The sequence below is a fragment of the Pogona vitticeps genome, chromosome 3, assembly GCF_051106095.1.
Source record: "Pogona vitticeps strain Pit_001003342236 chromosome 3, PviZW2.1, whole genome shotgun sequence".
NCBI lineage: Eukaryota > Metazoa > Chordata > Lepidosauria > Squamata > Agamidae > Pogona > Pogona vitticeps.
The window spans coordinates 44,087,140-44,110,833 of NC_135785.1; the positions used below are offsets into that span (position 1 = coordinate 44,087,140).

Here is a 23,694-nt window from a genome sequence, read left to right on the forward strand (position 1 = left end):
TAGGAGTAGGAATTAGAAACCATTGTATGTATACCAGTGGCTCTGTGCCTGTCTATAAGAACTCACTGCAGAATAAGAAGTGAATATGAAGTGATGTATCATCAATATGCAGGTGGGACCCAATCTACTACTAGTTTTGAACACAGCCCTTCCCATAGGTGTGTACGTTCTCTCCTATATCTGTTTGGATGCCCTTTAGGGTGAAAAAGGCAGCATCCTTTCTCACTCATTTGACTTTTCCTTTTGGGCAACAGCAGGAAAAATTGCCCAGCACTGCCACACAGATCCAGTGGACTGGTGGCTGTGCTGTATTCTTTGCCAACCTACCACCCAATTTCATGGGAATATGTTACAGCACACACATAGGGAAGGGATTCAAAGAAAATAGTACTGACTGCTGCAAAAAGCATCTGTCTCTACTTTTTCATACCAACACAATTTCCTCTCTGGTTGATGCAGCGGTATCTGGTTCTTGCTATCATTACTGTTCCTTTATAGCTGTTGTTTCGTCTACATATAAAATGTAATACTGTATGTAGTTAGAACAGGGCCCATGGTTTTATATCCTAGCAGAAATTAAAACTGCCATACTTCCCCCCCCCAAAAAAGGGCATAAATAGTCTGCACCTTCTACTTTATATTGGTAACCTGTAAACTCCCCAATATCCATTCCTTCCTATAAGGAGTAACCAGACACTCCCATTCATTTTCTTTGTTCATCTCCATTCCTTCTCTAGGCAATGGGGGTTAGTGTATCAGCTCCTTGCTGTTTCACCAGAGGAAAAGAGCAAATTGAAGTGGGTCGTAAAGGGAAATGCGGTCTTTAAGATAGCTTGAACCAAAGGTATTTAGGGCTTTATAGGTTAGAATCAGCACTTTGAATTAGGCCCAGAAATAGATAGGGAGCCAGTGGAGCTACTGTAACAGGGATGTGGTGATATGTGATGCCTACAACCAGCCCCAATTAATAATCTTGCTGCTATGTTTTGGACTGGCTTGAAGTTTCCAGAGGCAATCCCATGTAGAGTGTGTTACAGTCACCCAGCTGTGATATAACTAAGGCATGTGTCACTGTGGCCAAATCAGACAACCTCAAGAAATGGGCAGCTGGCACATTAGTTTTAACTGTGCAAAGGCACTCCTGGCCTCTGCTGAAACCTGGGCATCCAGACTCAAAGATTAATCCAGGAATACTCCCAAACTGTGCACCTGTGTTTTCAGAGGAAGCATAACCCTATCCAGCACAGGCTACATTCTCTTTTCCTTGATCTGCCTTTTGACTGACCAGGAGCACCTGTTTGGATAATTTCAGTTTATTCACCCTCATCCAGTCCATTACTGTCACCAGACACTGATCTAGAGCTAAAACAGCTTCCTCAGATTTAGATGGAAAGGAGAGATAATTATATCTATCACATTATGACTCCTGCCAACCTAGCAGTTCAAAAGCATGTAAATGCGAGTAGATAAATAGGTACCACCATGGTGGGAAGATAACAGCGTTCTGTGTCTAAGTCGCACTGGCCATGTGACCACGGAAGATTGTCTTCGGACAAACGCTGGCTCTATGGCTTGAAGAGCGGGATGAGCACCGCCCCCTAGAGTCGAACACAACTGGACAAAATGTCAAGGGGAACCTTTACCTTTACCACATTCTGAGGACAACCACTCCCAGCAGTTTCATGTAGGTAAATAATTTAATATAAATGATATAAACATTGTTATCTGTTTCATAGTTCAGTTTGGTTTGTATTTTTATAGCTTTGCAGTTCAATCACTGTAAATACCATTCATGATACCAAAATGTGTAAATACTTTAAATAAATTTGTGATATTTATGTGTTCTCCATTGTAAGGCTATTGCGGAGTTTAGTACTGAGTTGTCTTAAACATCAGTGAAAGCAAGCAATTGTGGAATAAGGTCAGGCATAGAGTCACCAGCCATAAATCCAAACAAGAAGGATGATATTGAGTGTTTGTTGATTTTAATAAAGCTGTCTCTGGTCAGAAGCTGTCTTGGAATCCTGCCAATGTGGGGACAGAAGAAGAAAAAATTGCAGTGCTAAGCCAGGCCCAAAAGCTAGGCTCTTCAGTGTTCCCAGCTGCTGTTAGGATATTTCCACTCCTTTGCCATTAACAATTTTATAGGAAGTTTACAAAAAAAGGTGAAATACAGATTTTCAGATAACTACTATAAAACAAAAATATTGCTTCCTATATACCCTTCGTCCTGAGGAATATTTTTTTATATAATAAGTGAATATACATAGAAAGGCGTTCCTATTAAAATCCGTCCTAGATCCGAATGACTGAAATATAATTCTAAAAAAGTTAAAAGCTCAGTCGTGTGTTTCATTTAACGGCCACAGAATGACCCGAAGATTCTTTGGATTAAAGAGGAAAAGATAAACTTGTTGATAATGCTGTAACTCTTTTTTTTTTTAAATCACTTCCATATCCCAAATAATGCTTCCCATTTATTTATTTTTTAAATTAATTTTAAATAATCGACAGTGGCTTTCCCCTTTCCGTGGCAGCAGCTCTGCAGTAGATCTCCTTGTGAGGCGATGCCCGGCGCCACTGCCCGCCGTGGCCTGACGGGAATTGTGGTCTCCACGACTCGCCTATCTCTCTCTCTCTCCCCCCCCTCTTCGCCTCCCCCCCCCCCGGCTTTTCTTTCGCGCCGCTGTCTGAAGCCGGAGCTGCCTGGCGGGCCCCGCCTCTTCCTTTCCCGGGCTGTGGCCACGCGCGGCGGTTCCGCTGACTCTCTTGGCTGCCCCGGTGGGCCCTCCCCGCCATTGTACGAGGCCGCGCCCTGCCCTCGAGTCCTCCTCGGGCCGGTAAAGCCAGCCAGCCAGCCAGCTCGTCCCCTGCCTGGTGAGTCCGCTGGACAGCGGTTGAGATGGAGGCCGCTCGCCTTCGGAGGGGCGCGGGGTTGGGGCGAAGAGGGAAGGAGAAGGGAAGGAAGCGCTATCTCGCCCGCAGGGTGTGTGTGTGTGTGTGTGTTGGGGGGGGGAAGTGTGGGTCGGTAGTTCCTAGTTGGGGGCTCTGGGAAAGAGCTCCCTAGGCACCGAGGGTGGGTTTCGCCGGTTCGCTTGGTAGCCGCCCCCTTGGAGTGGGGTGGAGGGGCCGCGGAAGAAAGGGGGAAAGGCTTGGCTGGTCTTAAATTTGTGGCGTTACGAGCAGGTGAGACTGGGGCGTGAGGAGGTGGTCTGGAGCCGGTCGCCTGGGTTCCTTTTTTTGGTCGGCAAAGCTTGAGTAACGTTGTTTTTTTTTTTTTTTTTTGGGCCGCCGCCTTAGTTCGTGTGCATTTTGCAACGGAGTTTGTTCAGCGGGTGTTTTGTGAGTTTAGGAAGGCTTGCGTTTTCGTAGGGCTTTTTTCCTTCATGTTTTATCCTCTGGAAATGAATTATTTAAAAAAAATGCTCACAGATAGCTCTTGGAAAGTGCTTTCTTCGGGGGAGGGGTGGGGTGGGGATTTAAACCGGGGAGGTTCTCTGCAGGGCTGCCCTCCACCAGCACCCTGCTCCGTGTCTTGCACGGTAGGGAGCAACACTTCCTCCTCCTCCCACTCGGAGAGCAGGTGACGTCGGGCAGTGGCTGCGCCGGGTGGCTGCGCCCGGCTTGTTTGCAAGGAACAGTTACGATTCCAGTCGCTTCTCTGTCTGCTCCGACTGGAAGATGGATGGGAGTCACAAAGGTTGAATCCCCAGAAGGGGACAGCCCCCTGAGTGAGGGAGTGAGCCGTTCAAGGCTAGCTCCTATTTCTATCTGTTTGGCTCTTTTTTATTTTATTGTATTTATTTGTCTTATTTATAGGCTTCCTTTTGTCCTGATGAGGGGACTCAAGGCAGCCCACAGTATTAAAAATAGAATTAAAACCATAATAAATTATACATTAAATACTGTTAAACTATAGAACCGATTAAAATACATCAAGTAATTAAAACATATAAAATATTAAAAACTAAACTAAAAAAATGGCATTCAGGGACTCAGTCATGATTATTAGAAGTCTGCCTGAAAAGATGGATCTTTAAAAAAGGCATGGGACCTGACCTGCTATAACCTGGGAGCAGCCGCAGAGAAGGCCCTCTTTTGTGTTCCCATCCGTTGTGCCTGCACTGGCATTCAGACCAAGAGGAGAGCCTCCTCTGATTACCCTAAGTGCCAGGAAGGCTCATATGGGGCAATATGGTACTTCAGGTAGCTTGGACCCAAGCAGTATAGAGCTTTTTCTGAAGATAAGACAAAGATAATTGGAGCCGTGGCACTGGGCAGCAAGAATATGTTCTGAGTAGCTATGAGGCATGATGACTTCTTTATATTAATTTCAGTATCAGAAACCGTGTGCCTCTGAATGCTGAAGACTGAACCAGAAAAGAAGTTGTGAGCATCCCATTGTAAATTGGTTGGCCACTGTGAGTTCAATTGGTGGAATTGAGAGGCCTTTTAGATGGTTGAGCAGGACTCTTGTTATGTTCTTAAGAATTAGAGGAGGTAAGGACTGCTCATTCTTCCTCTTTCTTCCTTGCTGTCTGCCTCCTTAGGCAATAGGATAATAGGCCCCACTGCAAATAGAGTCGCTCTTTGTCCAATCACTTCCTTTTCCTTTTAAAGACTGCAGGGATGCAAGTAACCTGACTTACCTTTCACTTCCTTTCCTCTGTTGGAAAGCAAATGAACCATCTTTAGATGGTACAAGTTTTGGAATTAGTCTGGTGAGCACATCTGCTTGTACTGTGACTTTCAGAGAGGAAGGCCAAGTAAGCAGAATTATTTCTGTACCTACACACCCAGTTATTCTGTGCAGAAAGGGAAAGATGGCTAAGAGGGAGCTAGAGACTCCAGAGAGAAAGAGCCACTCATTGGTTAGAAACATTGCTTGCCTAATACTTGCTGCTTTGCTGTCTTGTTCACTCATCCCAAGCCTTGGGTGTACTAGCATAGGAGAGAGGATTGGATAAAATGGCGGTTGGAATAGCTGTTGCTACTTTTGTTCACTTCTCTAGGATATTGTTTCCTTATCTGCCATTGCTTTGGGATAAAGTATTGAATAGCTGAGGCCGTTGAAACTTTCCAGATACAGAAACAATCACTGCATCTTTATAATAGGGAGGGTTCGGTATCCTGGGTCCAGTCATTACCACCGTGCTGTCCAGAAGTGCAGCATTAATGAGTAAGTGACAGGATGAGGTAGCTGCCTTTGCTCATTTGCATGCCATGCTTGCCCTTTGAAAGCGACCAATCCTGACTCTCTTCTGAGAAACAAGCAACTATTTGCATAGACTATAGCAGTTTCTTTTTCTCCAGAGTAGTTGACATTCTTTAAACATAACAGTGATTTAGTTCAGATGTTCTGTTTAATCTTACTGTGTTGGGAGCAGCTCACTTTGAGATTGCAAGTGCACTTTTGGTATAAGGTGGGGGAGGGAGAGGATTGGTGCCTCTTTCTAATCTGTATTGTCTGCCACAATATATTTTGCATGCAAGCCATAATATAGTACATTATGACTTCCAGTTAGTAAACCAGAAATATAGAATGGTATATTACATGTTTCTAGACCTGTAAACGACATTTTCATAGTGTATTATTCTGTACAGAGTTGCAAGAGAGGAGCTAAGAAATTATTTCAGGAGACCTGAGTGTAGTTGAGCTTTTGTTGGCTAGATAGCTCAGTGGTTTAAGTATCTGGCTGCAGAACCAGAGGTTGGGAGTTCAAAAGTCTTTAGTTTTTTTAAAAAATATTTTTTGTAAGTTCTCCAAGTTGTTTTCCTTCATAATTATGTTATCTTGGTTTTATTTTATAATTAGCCTTAGTATTTCAGACATAAACCTCAGGATATAATATGTTCTCCTCTTGAATGATGCACACTTCTGCAGGAGTTGAAACATACTTGTACTTCCATTATCCCCTTTTTTCATTTGTTGTTTTGTATATGTGATGTTGTATCCCAGGGAATTGCAGTATCCTTAGAATGCAGAATCTGTTGCTGAACTCCATGGTGCAGAGAGGCAGCAGTGTTCCTAAGTTTGCAATGTTTAAAATGTGGTAATGTTTTTTTTTTTTTAATTTTGTTTTTAAACACTTTAGAACACCTTCTTGCATTTCCAGCCAATGCTTAAACATTGCGAAGAAATTCAGAAGAACTGAAAGAGTTTAAAATCTGCTTTTGTGGCTCTGGTCAACATGAATAACTACACCTAAAGCCCTGTGGATTTGATATGTTTGTGTGGGAAAGGAAAGTGATTAGGTTCTTGACTAGATTCCTCCACAGTTGTTGCATTATTTGTATGGGCAGCCGGTAGGATGAAAAATTACATTGTAACTGTCACAAATCACTTCCATGATATCTGAGTCTTAGTAAGATATACAGTAGCTGTTATGTCTTTGACTACTTGTGGTTTAGAGCAGCGGTCCCCAACTTTTTTAACCCTGCGGACTGGTTGAGGAAGGCGGGGCAGCCCTGCGCTTGTGTACATGCGCAAAGGAGCGGCCAGGCGCTTCTGCGGGTGCGCTTAAAAACATGCGCGAGGGGCGGCACGGCACTCGTGCGGGGGCGGGCATGCTCATATGCATGCACAAAGGGCTGCACATCGCTCTGGAGGCACCTGTGTGCATGCGTGAAGGGGTGGGGGAGTGCTTGTGTGGGTGCAGGCACAAAGGGGATGTGTGTGGGGGAGTGCGTGCAGGGGTGGGGGGGAGGTCTCCATGGCCCAGTCCGGCTGAGGCCACGGACTGGCACTGGGCCGCGGACCAGGGGTTGGGAAACGGACCAGGGGTTGGGAAACCTCTGTTTGAGAGGAATATAATTATTTTTGTTAAATATAAACTTTTGTTCTTTCAGCTTTCTATTTTATATAAATCTAGAAAATATTTGTAAATTTATTCTCGAAGGCTTTCATGACCGTGTTTTGGCATCTTCAGAGGACAGGAGTTAAAACTCTGTCTGTGTTCTGGTGACCTATCGCACACACTACACCAGAACACAGACAGAGTTCTAACTCTGTCCTCTGCAGATGCTGTCCACAGAGACTGGTGAAACGTTAGGAAGAAAAACCTCCAGAAAATGGCCAAACAGACAGAAAAACCTACAACAACTATTTGTAAATTCTTCAAAACAAGGGCGGGGGGGGGGGGGGTAAATGTTAGCAAAGATGACTAAGTTCATGGCATCTTGAAGACCAAGATACAATCTGAGGAAGATAGCTGTAGCCTACAGAAGTTTTTCCAAATAAGGTGCCACAAGACTTTGATGTTATAGTAATAATAACAATATGGTCTGTGTCACCAAAAGTGAGCCAGGTTGCAGTTCATTGAGTTCTGACTTACTAAGTTTGAACCAGGCCCTTCAAGCCATGATTAACTGACCAGCAGTGGTAATTTGAAGTTATGGCTTGCTACTTGCAAACTTTTGACTTGTTTTATCTACACTTTCTTGATTTGTCTGAATCAGAAATTGTTATTGACTTACCTTGGCTTGTTTGTTCAGTCGGCCAGCCTGAGATAGAAGTTTTATTTATTATTTCTGCCCCCCCCACCTTTCTTCTTAAAAGGACCCGAGGTGGCTTACATAATTAAAAAGATAATATTTAAAAGCTATAAACAGTGCATAAACATTTTAAAAATATTAGACAAGTATTATATTAAAAACAGCAAATAAAAACCAATACTAAAAAGACTTTAAAACAACAGAGAACAACAGTCCATTTGAAAAAACTCTCTTAGACTGCCATTTATTAAGAAAAAGCTTGCCTGAAGAGGAAGGTCTTTGCCTGCTTGTGGGAAGACAGCAAAGATGAGGCCAGCCTTGCTTCCCTTGGGAGGGAGTCTGGAAACAGCAACAGAGAAGGCCCTCTCCTATGTCCCCACCAAACACACCTGTGAGAGTGGTGGAACCAAGAGAAAGGCCACCCCTGATGATTTTGATGATTGGACACGTTCATAGAGGGAGATGTGGTATTTTAGAGAGCTCGGATCCAAGCTGTTAAAACCAGCACTTTGAATTGTACCCAGAAATGGATTAGCAACTAGTGGATCTGCTATAAGAAGGTTATATATTCCCTGTAACTGTAGCTAGCAATATGACTGCAGCATTTTGAATCTGCTGGGTTTTCCGAAGACTTTCCAAAGGCAGCCCTATGTAGTGTTATAGTAATCGAGCTGAAATGTAAGTAGGGCATATGTCATTACAGCCAGATCAGACACCTCAAGAAACAGGTACAAGTGGTGAACTAGTTTTAATTGTGCAGAGGAACTCCTGGCCTCTGCCAAAACCTGGGCATCTAAGCTTAGAGATGAATCCAGGAATACCCCCAAGCTATGCACCTTTGTTTTCAGAGGGAGTGTAACCCCATCGAGCACAAGCTGCAGCCTTGTTACTAAAGAGAGACAAGAAACAGACAACAAGCTGGCTTGTTTGGTGACCTGCAGAACAGTTCATGGCTTAAGTAACAAATAATGGCTAATGTACACCATTACTTAGCATGTCACATAAATGCAGCCTGAGTTGAGATTTTCTATAACCAGGCTTACATCCATTTCCCCCGAAGCGGACATTTTTTCATACTTCAGAGGTTTCCCTTTTTGCTGTCACTCTCCACATGCCCCTCAAATCTGTTTCCGAGGGTTCCCTCAGCCTTCTAGAGCAGATTTTGGGGATGAACTGTGAGCTGCAGAGAAGGGGGAGGATGCAATTCTTCAATGATGACTATTCTGTTGATGAAAGGACATGCTTCTAGGTACAGTTTCAGGTGTCTGATTTATTTAGAAAGTGAAGGTATTCTACATGAGTATTTGTGCAAGCAAAATGCTATGCAGTTGTTAAATTTGTGAGTTGAAGTGAGAATAGAGTAGAAGGATGGACAGTTTCATTCTGAATTGTTTGTATTAATATTTCTGCAGCATTTTATTGCTTGTTTTAAGGAGACAGGCTCTTTTAAGTAGGATGGAAGAGAACTATTGAATATTATCAAATTACATCACTTAATATTGGATCTTTTTAAGGAGAAAGGTTTGATAAAAATATTTTAAATAAATAAAATTAATGTAATTTTCAGTATGGATCAGCATGGCAACTTTTTTTTGTATCTATACAATGACCTTTCTGGAATATTAACAGTATTTGATCAAAGTGAAGAATAGGTAATGGAATGACAACATTTGTCTCATCGGTTGTTTACCTTTTGTTTCTTTGGGATGCTGTATTTTCTGTGCAATTATATTGACTTGGTATATTGCAACCTAGAGATTCTGTAGTTTGTCTTGTATACTGGAGATTGTTACTGTACCTATAAAATAAGGTTGGATTATTTTAATAATAAAAAGTTAATTTACTAATCAATAGTTAATTTAGCCACAAGTACTTTTTAAAGACTGTCTGCTGTTGTTGCTTCAGAGGAAGTCAATTTGACGAGAAAACTTGAAACCAGGAAAATTATTTCACAACTGTCCATTGTAGACTTCCTCCTGAAATAACCACTGTTAAGCGCTTAACGTCTGTAACTTATAACAGGGGTTCACAGGCTTCACATTTATGGGATTAATATATTCTTGAACCTCAAGCTGGAGTTAGTACCCAAACCAAAAAGTCTTAGGATGTCAGCCATGAAATTGTAGAGGTCTGAAATGGCAGAATTTGTCTTTGCTACGTCTAGAATTTGTTATTATACTAGAACTAAAGGTTGTATTCAGTTTTTTTCTCCCATCTACTTTTATTTTCTTCTGCCTTTTCTCAAGTTCAGCAGTCTAATTTAGGAGCAAAATAAGGTTATTGTTGTCATTATGGATAAACAGGTGGGAGTCAAGAATCTTTGCTTCAAATGGATCCTGGTCCACCTTTTGCTTATTATTTCTTACTGCCATTTGGAAATTATAAAGAAAGGTGGAATAAAAGATAAATGGAATATACATGTAATAAATAAATAGAAGTGAAAAGAAACAGAACTAGAAACAGTCCCCACATCACTCACAGTGAAAAAACACAGGAGAATAAACGTGATAATGAAAAGAGCATCTGTCATAAAAGTGACCAGATTAATATTCATATAAAGTTGCCATTAATATGCTGCATATTTAAATGTTCAAAGCATTGTGAGTGCCTCAGTCTATTGAATAATAGGTGGTGGACATGGACACTTGACTTTCCAGAATTATAAAACTTTATGTATAATATCACTTTGATTCTTTGTTTGTTTTTATCCAGTCTCATCTCACTGGCCCTGGTGAAATTGTATGCATTGAGGTAAAGGTAAAGGTTCCCCTTGACATTTAGTTCACTTGTGTCCGACTCTAGGGCGTGGTGCTCATCCCTGTTTCCAAGCCATTGAGCCAGCATTTGTCCATAGACAGTTTCCGTGGTCACGTGGCTAGCACAACTAGACACTGAACGCTGTTGCCTTCCCACCGTGGTGGTACCTATTTTATCTACTCACATTTTTTCATGCTTTCGAACTGCTAGGTTGGCAGGAGCTGGGAGAAGCGATGGGAGCTCACTCCGTTCTGTGGATTTGATCTTACGACTGCAGGTCTTCTGACTTTGCAGCACAGAGGCTTCTGTGGTTTAACCCACAGTGCCACCATATCCCTGTGTGCATTGAACCACCTATTAATGTAGTAAATAATTGGCATATAAGTCAAATTGGTTTCTTAATTTCGCCCAGCCTAGGTGTTTTGCTTTGTTTTGAGCTTTATATCTCATTGCCAACATGTTAAATTGGACCTAGAAAGAAATAAGAAGTCACACAGTTACTGGACTAGAGAAAATTGAACTTTAATTAAAAATTCACTTCATTAGAACAGAGATTACAATATTTTGCAATGCCTGAATCATGTCAAGAGCAGACCTTCACTGTCTTCTGACTCTGTGACAAAGAGATGCACTAGGGAGAGCCACTGTGCCACCGCTGTCCTTCATCAGTTGCAAGATGAAGGAAGTAGCTAGAGTTTGGCATTGCCTAGAGCAGTGACCTCCAACCTTTTTGACACCAGGGACCAGTTTAGTTGAAGGCCCCTTTCCCAGGGACTGTGTACTTGTTATGCAGTAAGTTGTTGGAGGATAGCTTTGAATCGAGCTCATTACATATATTGTGCCAGGACAGATGAGAGGTGAGCTGCAATTGAAGCTCCACCTCCTGTTAGATCAGCAGTGCAGGCTCCTATTAGATTCTAATGCCATGGGCACAGCTGATCTAGTAACAGCAGAGGGGAACGGGGAGTGAATTCACTGACCACCTGCTTGCCGCTCATCTATCCTCGTAGCCTGGTCCTTCCAAGGTCATGGACCGATACTGGTCTATGGCCCCGGGAATTGGGGACCCCTGGTCTAGAGTTTTAGAAATCTGGCATGTTTTTTTGTTTTGTTTTTTTGTCTCCTGCAAGCTCTGAGGTGGAAGAAGACTGCAGTGATTCTTAGGTTTATCCCTGGCATTGTGCTAAATTTCAAAGATAAAGCAGAGTTCCAAGGCAAGACCTCACTTTGGGAAGGCAAGGGTATGTTGTGTCCACTAGAAATGTTTGGTTAGCTACCAAAGCCACTGTCAGCATTGTTGTTTCTATCCAAGCTTTACAGCTATTACAGCAGCACAGAAACTGCAAACTGAAAGGAGTCAGTGAAGGTTGCTGTGATTCTCAGAAGTGCATGTGCCTGCTGGTTTGGTGTGTGCACAAGAATCCCAGCAATGACTCTTTAATTATCAGCTAGAAACAAATGAATGTTATGTCATTTGCCTTCTGCCTGCCTAACAAAGCAACAATATTTCAGTCTTTTTTGTGCAATAGTATTCCAAAATAAAGTTCTTGCTTTTGCAAAGTTGTATAATGAAATGGTGCTATTTCATGTCTCTGTTCCTCTTTTGGGTTGTTCGTTGCTGGGGAGATGCAATGCTTTCCTTAGTTTGAGGCAGTGTTATGACAAAACAGCAGTGTTACAATACTATGTACAGTTGAACTACCAATTATCTACTGTCTGGAGCCATTGTAACTAGCACATATTTATCTTTAGTATTCTAAATATAGTGCTTTTCCTAAACACGAACAAGAAATTATCTAAAGTTCAGTCTAACTCTGGAGCTGGAATGATCCCCCTCCAAAAAGATTCATTCAGTGGTGATGGTATTTAGCTAAAAAAATTGTCAGTCAGCCAAGCACTCACCACTACTTAGAAATATTGGTGTAACATTCTTAAAAGAATTCTAGAGTTGATGATTGTAGGAGAATCCTTAGACTTTCATTATGTGTATTTAAAAATGTTGAAGTTTTTATGTTTAGTTACTTGTGCTTGAATAATAGTGGGTAGTGTATTCTGGAAGATGACTGGTTTCTGTTTTCTCCATACATTTATAAGAACATGCTGAATCGGGGACATGGCTGTTCAGTCCAGCTTTCTATACTGACAGTGACCAACATGATGTCCAGTAAAGCCCACAGATAGGCTGCAGTAGCACTCTTCTTCTCAAGCTTGTTTAAATATACACTATATCCCTCTTGATGGAACGAATTTTATCAAACTAGTGTACAGTGGTTTGTAGATATTGTATGCAGAGATATACACGTAAAACATAAAATTGTATTTTTTCATTTTATAGAAGTCTAAAAGAGTTATCATTGATATATTTGATCATTATGTTTAATCTGAGAATATTTGGAGGAAGAAAAGCATTCTAGTGCATGTTTACAGCTTGTTGTTGTTGTTGTTTCATTGTTAAGTTGTGTCCAACTCTTCGTGACCCCATGGACCGGAGCACGCTAGGCCCTCCTGTCTTCCACTGCCTCCCGGAGTTGGGTCAAATTCATGTTGGTAGCTTCAATGACACTGTCCAGCCATCTCGTCCTCTGTCGTCCCCTTCTCCTCTTGCCTTCACACTTTCGCAACATCAGGGGCTTTTCCAGGGAGTCTTCTCTTCTCATGAGATGGCCACAGTATTGGAGCCTCAGCTTCAGGACCTGTCCTTCCAGTGAGCACTCAGGTTGATTTCCTTCAAAATGGATAGGTTTGTTCTCTTTGCAGTCCAGGGGACTCTCAAGAGTCTCCTCCAGCACCACAATTCAAAAGCATCAATTCTTCGGTGGTCAGACTTCTTTATGGTCCAGCTCTCACTTCTGTAAATCACTGCTGTTCACTCAAAATTATTCAATGCCTTCATGGCAAGCATTTTAAATACTTAGTAGAGCACCCTTTTGCTATTATGATTTGCTGCAAATGAGATGCATAGCCAGACACCAGCTTCTGGCAACATTCCTGAAGAATCTTAGTCCACTCCTTCACTTCAGTAATATTCTTGGGTTTACGTGCTGCAACTGCCTTCTTCAAATCCTACCATAGATTTTCTGTGGGGCTCAAGTCAGGTGATTGTGATGGCCACTTTGGAATCTTTCAGGACTTCTGAAACCAAGCCTTGGTAGAATTTGAGGAATGTTTGGGATCATTGTCCTGTTGGAAGGTCCAATGACGGTCGAACTTCAGCTTCCTTACAGATGGCATAACCTTTTCTCCTAGGATTTTGTGATACTTCAATGAATCCATCTTCCATACACTGCAGGTTTCCAGTGCCAGAGGATGCAAAGTTGCCCCATAGCATCACCGAGCCACTACCATGATTAACTGCAGGCAGAATATTCTTTTCAGCATATTCCTCATTCTTCTTCCTCCAGATATACCGCTGATCCAGCCGGCTGAAAAGTTCCAGTTTTGTTTTACCACTCCACAGAACAGAACCCAAAAACCTATGTGGCTTACTTATATGATTTTGAGAATAGTGGAGCCAACTTTTCTTGTGCTCTTGGGACAGTAGTGGTATATGTCTTGGAGTTCTGGCATGGAAACCTTCTGTGTTTTAGTACGCACCTTACTGTCCAAACTGGAACCTTGTTGCTACCAAGTCTTGTTGCAGGGCTTTTGCAGTCATTTGAGGGTTTTTCTCAATCTGCCTTCTCAGAAATCTGGTTGCATCCATTGATAGCTTCCCTTTTCTTCCCCATCCAGGTAGTGTAACCACTGTTTCTTTAACTTTGAACTTGAAAACTATATTTCCAAAAGTGTCTCTAGGAACATCCAGTGCCTTCTCTATCTTTTCTTTGCTTGTGAAGGGCAGTGATATCTTCTCTTAACTTTTTGGACCATTCTTTTGACTGAGCCATATTTCTAACATGTAGTCAAACGTGACACTCACCAAACCCCTAGTCAGTTCAGGTATTTCATGTGTTCCAGCTCAAGCACACCTGGTGCAACTAATGAAGCCCTTGATTTGTTGCATCAGGTATGCTTGAGACAACACCCGGTTTGCATATTTGTGCTGTATTCAGGGATTTAAATACTTTTGAGACTGGAGAATTCATTAAAAGTTGCATTTTTGGTTGAATTTGGAGAAACCACTTGAAGCATTTATTGTGTTGACCTATTTCAATTGCTTTTGTTTGATTTGTTCATTGCAAACAGCTGAAAGTCTGTAAATTTTGACAATAAACCTGATTTTCAATGGGGGTTTAAGTAATTTTGATTACAACTGTACATAGCTTGGGTAATTGGTGGTATATGATCTGAGGATATTATCCATGTATCCAGACACCCCCGCAGCAATAGATACCTCATTTATTTTGGAAACCTTGAATTTGTCCTTGTAGGTATGCAGAGTCTCCTGTCTTGTTGGTATACATGTGATCAAAATGTTGTCAGTGCAGGTTGACTCACATGCTTTGGTGGCATGGAATGCTCAGTTACTTTGTCAGGTAGCTTAATAGTAATTCAGTTTATGTGCCAGAAAGGAAGATGAGCTGGGATTGAAACCTTACATTTTGGTAGTCTGAAGAGTTGAGAAAGGGGTGCTGGGAAATAGGGGAGCAAATAGGTAAATGGTCTGGAGGTTAGAATGATAAAAGAAGAGATGAAATTAGTTTGTCAGTACTGTATTGAAAAGAAGTGAGCCATGAATGAGGCTTGAGAGAAAGGATATGAAAACAGAAAAATTGGGCAAGAAAAGCCTTACAGCATTTACAATCAGCAAAAACTGGATACTACAGTGAATGAGATTGGAAGAAAGATCATAGGAAAAAAATTAAGAAACCAAACAGGACAAAGTGTTGAGAAAAAAATAAAAACCACTAGGATGGGGCAGCTGTGCAAGGAGTTTAGAGGTTATGCACTACTCAAAGATGTGCAATGTTTTAGGCCTGTGGAGTATGTACTCAAGTGCCATAGACCAGCCTTCCACAGCTTATTGCTTCATTGCCAAATACAGTATTGACCATACTGACTAGAATTCCAGGCTTGTAGTCCATAACATATTTAATAGCCAGCATGTTGGGAGAAGCTGCTCCAAATCTTGGCATGAAAAGTCTGCTAACTGTTGCATCTTCTGGTACTCCTGTTTTATTAACTGGCAGTTCTAAGACAACAAATACAGTGGTGCCTCGCAAGACAATGTTAATTCATTCCACGAAAATCGCTGTCTTGCGAAAACCGTCTTGCGAAATGCGATTCCCCATTGGAATGCATTGAATTCTGTTGAATGTGTTCCAATGGGGAAAAAAATTGTTGTCTTGCGAAAATCACCCATAGGAAAACCATTTTGTGAAGGGCGGACCCAGCTGTCAAAATCGCTGTCTTGCGAAAAAGCGTTAAAAAAAAAGTCTTGCAAAGCACGTACCGAAACATCTTCTATCGAAAATTGCCCTTAGGGAAAACTGTTTTCCGAAGCGCTATAGCGATCGCAAAAACCCATTGTCTTGCGAATTAACCGTTTTGCGAGATAATCGTCTAGCGAGACACCACTTTACATGGAAATTAAAATGATGATTCAGAGATGCCAATTTCCCATATTCATGTGAACTCATATTCTTTGATTGAGATTTTAATCACTGTTCTAATAAACTTGATTTTTACCTAGTTATTGATGATATCTACAAACATAGTTATGCGCCTTAAATGAGACAGTGTTTATCTGAAGCAAATAAATGTCTGAAATGAATGAAACATGGTCACCTTCACCTGGGATTATTGTAAAAAATTGCAGGAGGCCTGTTGTTAATACTGTAAAGCTCAGTGTTTTTAAAACAAAGCGGTACAAAGATTTAACCTTTTGTTGATTGGGTTATGACACACCTGTCCATGATGGAGATATCAGTTTACAACCACTCAGAACAAAGTATTAAATTGTCAGAAGAAATTAATAGGACACGGAATTTCTCATCATGGTTCAGTCTCTTGTTCCATTTGCCTCAGAGGACTTTGTATGGTTGCCTTTCCCCTTATTTTTGTTGTAACATGAGTTAAGATTTCTACTAACTGCTCTTTTCCAGAATTCAGTAGTAAGAAATAAACTACAGTGGTGCCTCACATAACGATGTTAATTGGTTCCAAAAAAAAAATCGTTATGTGAAAACATCGTTATGTGAAGCACCATTTCCCATAGGAATGCATTGGAAACCGGTTAATCCGTTCCAATAGGAATGGATTATCCGGTTTTCTCCCTCCCTCCGCGGCTTGGATCTGACCCAGGGCGGCTAACTCAGCCATGGCTTGACTCCCTAGAGTCCGGCCATGGCTGGGGTAACCACCGCGGCTCGGATCCAAGCCGCGGGGGGAGGGTGGTGGGATTGGAATGCCTTTCAGGCATCCTGGGCTTGGATCCCACCTGCTGCCGGTTACCCAAGGGTAACCGGCGGCGGGTGGGATGAACGGCTGGGGTAGGCTACCGGCATCGGGGACAGGGTGGGGGGGATCGGGAAGGCTTGAAGCCTACCCGCGCCGCTTACCCAGGCCGTTTTCGGACTTCTGGAAGTCCGAGAACGGCCTGGGTAAGCGGCGCGGGTAGGCTTCAAGCCTTCCCGATCCCCCCCACCCTGTCCCTGATGCTTGAAACCTCCCCGCGCCGCTTTCCCCAGCCGTTCTCGGACTTCCAGGTGTCCGAGAACAGCCGGGGTAGGCGGAGCGGGGAGGCTTTAAGCCGTGGGGAGAGGATCAGAGGCATGGATGGGCTCTTCGGCAGCCACCGAGGCTTGGATCCGAGCCTCGGCAGTTGCCGAAGAGCCCGGCCATGCCTTCCACCCCCTCCCCGCAGCTTGGATCCAAGCCGTGGGGAGAGGATCGGAGGCATAGCTGGACTTCAGCCGGCTAAGAGGCCGGCTATCGGGCAGGAGGAGGTGGGAAGATTCCCCCACCACCTCCTGCCCGATCGCCAGCCTCTTAGCCGGCTGAAAACCCGGCGTTCGCTCAGGAGGGGTTGGGGGAAACTTCCCACCTCCTCCTGCCCGATCGCTGGCCTCTTAGCCGGCTGAAGTCCGGCTATGCTTCCGACCCTCCCCCCATGGCTGGGATCCAAGCTGTGGGGAGAGGATCGGAGGCATGGATGGGTTCTTCGGCAGCCGCCGAGGCTTGGATCCAAGCCTCGGCAGTTGCTGAAGAGCCCGGCCATGCCTTCCACCCCCTCCCCGCGGCTTGGATCCAAGCTGTGGGGAGAGGATTGGAGGCATGGATGGGCTCTTCGGCAGCCGCCGAGGCTTGGATCCAAGCCTCGGCAGTTGCTGAAGAGCCCGGCCATGCCTTCCACCCCCTCTCCGCGGCTGGGATCCAAGCTGTGGGGAGAGGATCGGAGGCATGGATGGGCTCTTCGGCAGCCGCCGAGGCTTGGATCCGAGCCTCGGCAGTTGCTGAAGAGCCTTCCACCCCCTCCCCGCGGCTTGGATCCCACCCGCAGCCGACTACCCCAGGCATGGTCGGACTCCTGACAGTCCGACCATGGCCGGGGAAGCCGACCGCGGGGAAGGGGAATCCCGGCGGTGGCCTCTGAAGGACCCTTCAGAAGGGTCCTTCCGAGGCCACCGCAGGCATTTCCCCCCAGCTGAGCTGCGGGAGTGCTCCTTGGGAGGCTCCCGCCGCTCAGCTGGGGGAAAATGGTGCCTATGGGGAAAACATCGCAAAGCGATTTTTCCCCATAGGCAACATCGCTATGCGATCGCTTTTCCGATCGCAAAATCCGCATCGGTATGCAGATTTGTCGTTAAACGGGGCACTCGTTATACGAGGCACCACTGTATATTACCACATATTGGTGCCCATATTCTATATCACATGGATCAAGAGGGTCATTGAGAGGGTGCAAGACCATATAATAGAGCTTCCCCTTTGTCAGTTCCTGATCCCCCTTTCCTTCCACTCCCTAGTTCTGTCCCATCTTGCTGCAACTTTTCCTTTGTAAAATTGTTTTAACTATATTGTTGTTGTTTTATTGTTGTTAGCCGCCTAGAGTAATCTTAATTGATTAGATAGGTGGGATATAAATAAAATAAATAAATAAATGAATGAAAATAATACCGCAAAATCTCTTCCCTCATAGGAAATGTTAATGAATGTTAATAAAAAATAAACACTTTGCAGTGTGCTTTGTTTTGCCTTTGTATCTCTGGTTTCAAAAGTGTTTTGCTGTTCACTTTCAGTGCATTGTCTAGCCATTAAGTATCATGTCGGACAACGGGGAACTTGAAGATAAGCCACCAGCTCCACCAGTTCGGATGAGCAGTACCATCTTCAGTTCAGGTGGCAAAGATCCATTATCTGCTAATCATAGCTTGAAACCTTTACCTTCTGTGCCAGAAGAGAAAAAGCCTAGGAACAAAATCATCTCTATTTTTTCTGGCACCGAAAAAGGTAAGATCTTGCTGTGCATATGCTTCTTTTTGGAATTTCATTGTACTGTGTGCTTGCTTGCGAAAGGCAAATGTATGAGCTGTAAAACAAATGCATATTTCAGTATTTTTTCCTCATTTATGCTTGTTTATAATAGAGCTTAGTAGGCATGAGACTTTTGCAGTTTTTGGACTTCATCCCCCAGAGTTGACCAGGAATTGTTTCAGTCAGGTTTCTGGGGGCTTTAGCCAAAAATTAAGGTAATTGCAGGTGTCTTCAGTTATGTACTGGTGGAATATGAAGGCTCCATCAGTTATTTTGTTCCTGTGAAGAAGACAGAGGAAATGGGTGGGAGTGATTAAACTCTGTAGGAGTTGAAAGGCTTCCGTGGACTGGTAGTCTCTGCCCATTGGTCTCTGACAGGATATACTTCCAAAAATGACCCGTCTCCTAATCCTTTGTGGCTTATGTGGAGCTTCACCACTCCTACCCATTTCCTTCTCCTTCACTTACTCAGGATGGCTGTGAGTGATTCTTCATTCTCTACCTGTGTCAGCTGTGAGGATTTTGATTTTTTTTCTTTAGCAGTTTCCAGTAGAGATGGGGGTATTCGTATATGAATATGAATACCCCCACATAGATGGAGATAACGGCTGGACTGTCCACTCACCCTTCTGCTGCTGCTGCTGCAGGCTCCGCACTCCCTTCTAATTATTCCGGAGCCCCTGATCTGCAAGCCACTCTTAGACCTGAAGGGAGGCTCATTGTCCTGCCTCCTGCCAGGAGTGGCTAGCCGACCATGAACTCCGGAGCAATAGGAAGGGAGTGCAGAGCCTGCAGCAGCAGCAGGGCGAGTGGAGAGTCCGGCTCTAGGGGGCCAGACCCTCATTATCTCCACCTGTGAGGGGGTATTTGTATATGACTAGTTTCCAGCATTCTGGTTGGGGGAACACCTTGTGAATTCTGAGGAATGAAGTAAAAATATATGGAGATACAGTGACTAGACTTTAACTTGAATTGGGGAAGGCTTTAAAATAGATTACTCTGGCTTGTCAGCCTTGGAAGGCAGCCCATCTAGGAGAAGGAAAACTCCGATCTCAAACCTCTACTGCCTTGTGGCTATATTGACTGATGGAAAAGACTTCAGGAGTTAACCTCAAGGCAAAATCCGGAGCTGGACTCCCGGAGGCAGTTGGTGTCGTTCTGGCAACTCCTGCCATGTCGCTGGAACCAGTTGTATTGGCTCTTTCCTTTCCATTGGACTATTTCAGCAACTTGCAGAGGGGGGATTTGCTGCTTGGGTAACAGCCTATCCTCCATATTATTTTATCCAGGCTTCGTGCTCTGGAGAGGACACTCCAGCTTCTTATACAGCGTCAGCCTTGTAAGCATACTGACTGTGGGAAGTTATTTTCTTCCTCCTATTCCAACCTGAGCCCTCCCTTAATACTCTTTTCTCCCTTAACCCAGATTATAGGGAGGGAGCTGCTATGGTATATCATCCTCTGCATTTCCTTCTCTAATCTGTAGCAAATGTGGGAGCTACCATTAATATAAAAAGTTTGACTGCAGCACTAGGGTAGATGTTCTTTCCTGCCTTCCAGACTAAAGCCAGATAGAGTGAACAGACCCCAGTCTCTGTAGACTGACTGCTTTTTATTTCTGTACCTCTGTCATAGTGTAGGGTCTAAGAGAAATACAGTGGTGCCCCGCAGGACGACGACCTCGCTAAATGACGAAACTACAGGACGATGACTTTTTGCGATCGCTATAGCGATTCGCAAAACAGGCATTTCAATGGGAGAATTCTGCTTCACGACTATTTGGTCCATGCTTCGCGGACCGTTTATTCACATGGCGACGATCTTTACAGCTGATCGTCAGCTTCACAAAATGGCTTCCCGCTGTTTTCCGGACCCATGCTTCGGAACACAGCAGTTAAAAACAGCTGATCGGCGCTCGCAAAATGGCTGGACGATGAGGTATTTTCCCCATTGGAAAATATTAACCAGTTTTCAATGCATTCCAATGGGGAAACTGTTTTCGCATGACGACGATTTTACTGTACAGCGATTTCAGGGGAACGAATTATCGTTGTCATGCGGTGCACCACTGTAGTAACAGCTGTGCTATATCCTTTTATTGGTGAATGCTATTTTGTATTCTTTTCTCTCTAGTGAAATGACAGAATCATTTGGCTAAGTGAATAAAGTGGACACAGCAGCAGCAGTAGTAATTCTGTTGCAGCTATATAAGTTTTATAATTTTGATAAGCATACTTTTGATTAAAATGAGCATACCTGTGTTGGTAAGTTTATGTATTTGTGGTACTCTTACGTTTTGAAAATTGAATGATATGGATTTACAGTGGGGTTTGACAGAAATAGTTGAACATTTTGGAGGACCAGGAAAAAAGTGGAAATGTTTACATTTTGAACTCCTTTATATGCTACATTATAGCCTTTAAGCTAGTGTTAGGTTAGTGATTGTTAGGTTAGGTTTGAGAAAGAAAATATAGGCTGCAATTGTGTTTGCTTCCGTAACACTGTACTTCTGTGGACTAACATGTACAGGCTAGATTCAGATTATCACCTTCCAGTTTGTAATTCAGGCACAATAGAGGCAGGTGAGACGGCTCAGTACAGTCCGCTATTTGTTGTTGTTTAGTTGTTAAGTTGTGTCCGACTCTTCGTGACCCCATGGACCAGAGCACATCAGGCCCTCCTGTCTTCCACTGCCTCCTAGAGTTGTGTCAGATTCATGTCGGTAGCTTCGATGACACTGTCCAACCATCTTGTCCTCTGTCATCCCCTTCTCCTCTCTCCTCTTGCCTTCACACTTTCCCAACATCAGGGTCTTTTCCAAGGAGTCTTCTCTTCTCATGAGATGGCCAAAGTATTGAATCCTCACCTTCAGGATCTGTCCTTCCAGTGAGCACTCAGGGTTGATTTCCTTCAAAATGGATAGGTTTGTTTTCTTTGCAGTCCAGGGACTCTCAAGAGTCTCCTCCAGCACTACAATTCAAAAGCATCAATTCTTCGGCAGTCAGCCTTCTTTATGGTCCAGCTCTCACTTCCATACATCGCTACTGGAAAAACCATAGCTTTAACTATGTGGACTTTTGTTGGCAAGGTGATGTCTCTGCTTTTTAAGATGCTGTCTAGGTTTGTCATTCTTTCCTCCCAAGAAGCAGGCATTTTTTAATTTTGTGGCTGCTGTTACCATCTGCAGTGACCATGGAGCCCAAGAAAGTAAAATCTGTCACTGATTCTGCTATTTACCCTACACATATATAACTGCTTCGTATTAAAAAGCTGCTCTGACAGGGCACGTTATACAGAGTAGGCAATCTGGCGCAGTACTATTTATTCTCACAGTCTGAGGCTCTCTGGTTGTCAGGCAGAGGTCTTTCCCATTACCTGCAATATGATCCTTGTAAGCTCAGATATGAGGGATTGAATCTGAGACCTTTTGCATGCTATTCAGAGTGCACCTGCATTGAATTACAGTCCTTTACATGAAATAAAGTATTAGAGCTATGGAAGTCAATCTTCATGAACTTGAATTAGATTTGTAGTAAGTTCAGTAGAAATTTATAATTTGTGTATCTCCTTATTGAATGCAAGATGGATTTTATTTTGAGTTTTATTTCCTCACTTGGACAGGTGCCAAAATATTTTAGCTTCTTACAGAAGGTAGATGAAGCTAAATTCAAGACGTCATATTTATAGGATCTATGGGACATTAGTAAACTCAACAATTCTGTACAAAGGATATTTCTTTTTAAATGTTGCAAAGTAACTTGATATATTTTTGAAATGGGGATTCTTTGAATATTTCCATGAGCTGTTTTTTTTGTTCCTCTAGGAAGTCGGAAAAAGGAAAAAGAAAGACCTGAAATCTCTCCACCATCAGACTTTGAACATACCATTCATGTTGGTTTTGATGCTGTTACTGGGGAATTCACTGTAAGTATAACAGGCTTGACTCTGTTCACAGTATTTTGGTTTATTGTTGATACGAAGAAAATGTTTTCAGGCCCTTCTTATCTTTCTTGTTATATATCCTCTTTGGAGGCTTTTGTGTATTTCAGCACTAAATTATCTCCTTAACAAAACTTCTGCTGTTATCTCTACAAGACAACTGTAGAAAACTGAAATCACTTTATGACATTTTTCATCTTCATACAGAATATAGGAAATCCTGGCTTAATTTGAAAAAGGTGCTTGCTGCTAACTGAAGTCCATTCATTTTTGCTTGTCCCACTAGCTTGAGCAGTTAAATACCTCAAAGATAGTTTGTTATTTGAAATGAGGGCCCAGACTTGTTATATTTGGTTTAAAAATCCTGACTTGCTTGGGAGCCACAAACCAAGAATGTCAGTTTGAGCAGCATATTAAACCAATAATTCTTTGTTTTTGTGCACAGACGAGTGAGAAGAATAAAGTAGAAGCAAATAATCTTAGTATACTAATAGGCAATTTATTAATGGTAAGCAAGGCTTATCTGGAATGCTATTCCATGCAGATGCAATCACTGTACAGCAAAATTTGGTTGAGTGTTGCTGACAAGTGACTATGAAGAGGTATGCTTCCTCTAAAGGGATCAGGATTATGAACAACACCTCTTTGTCATCCATCACTTAAGAGAAAACTCAGAATCAGTGTCTGAAGAATGAGAATAATTTATTGTGAACTATTTACGGGAGGCAGTGGAAGACCAGGCCTGGCGTGCTCTGGTCCATGGGGTCACGAAGAGTCGGACACAACTTAATGACAAAACAACAACATTTACAGTACTGTACTTCTCCAGCAATATGTTCTCCACGTGAATGCATCAGTAAGGAATAAGCTATAGTCCAATGTCTAACACTGTCACAGCTTGTAAACTTTCAGCCTTCCTTCTCTATTGTCTTGTGCTGATTGGAACAACCATTGGACTGTCTTTCCCAGCACAAACTGCAACATTTGGTTTGGGATCAACCTGTCCCTGATTCGGTGCTTGCTGGGCATCTCAGAGCTTAATTTTCGCTTTTTGAGCCAAAGTCTGAATTCTTCCAGACTGAGTTATTTC

At 43.0% G+C, this 23,694-nt stretch overlaps 1 protein-coding gene across 3 annotated transcripts in view; it reads left to right on the forward strand.

Annotated features, from left to right (window-relative positions):
- Positions 1-2,738: 2,738 nt before the first annotated feature.
- Positions 2,739-23,694, forward strand: part of PAK2 (p21 (RAC1) activated kinase 2) — a 43,437-nt gene continuing 22,481 nt past the window's right edge. Inside the window, exons 1-3 of one of the 3 annotated variants that reach the window (XM_020786366.3) lie at positions 2,739-2,877; positions 18,432-18,642; positions 22,489-22,589. In XM_020786366.3, the coding sequence (XP_020642025.1) occupies positions 18,456-18,642; positions 22,489-22,589 (288 nt within the window). In that variant the 5' untranslated portion in view covers positions 2,739-2,877; positions 18,432-18,455. The other 2 variants (XM_020786367.3, XM_072995872.2) reach the window with 2 other exon arrangements.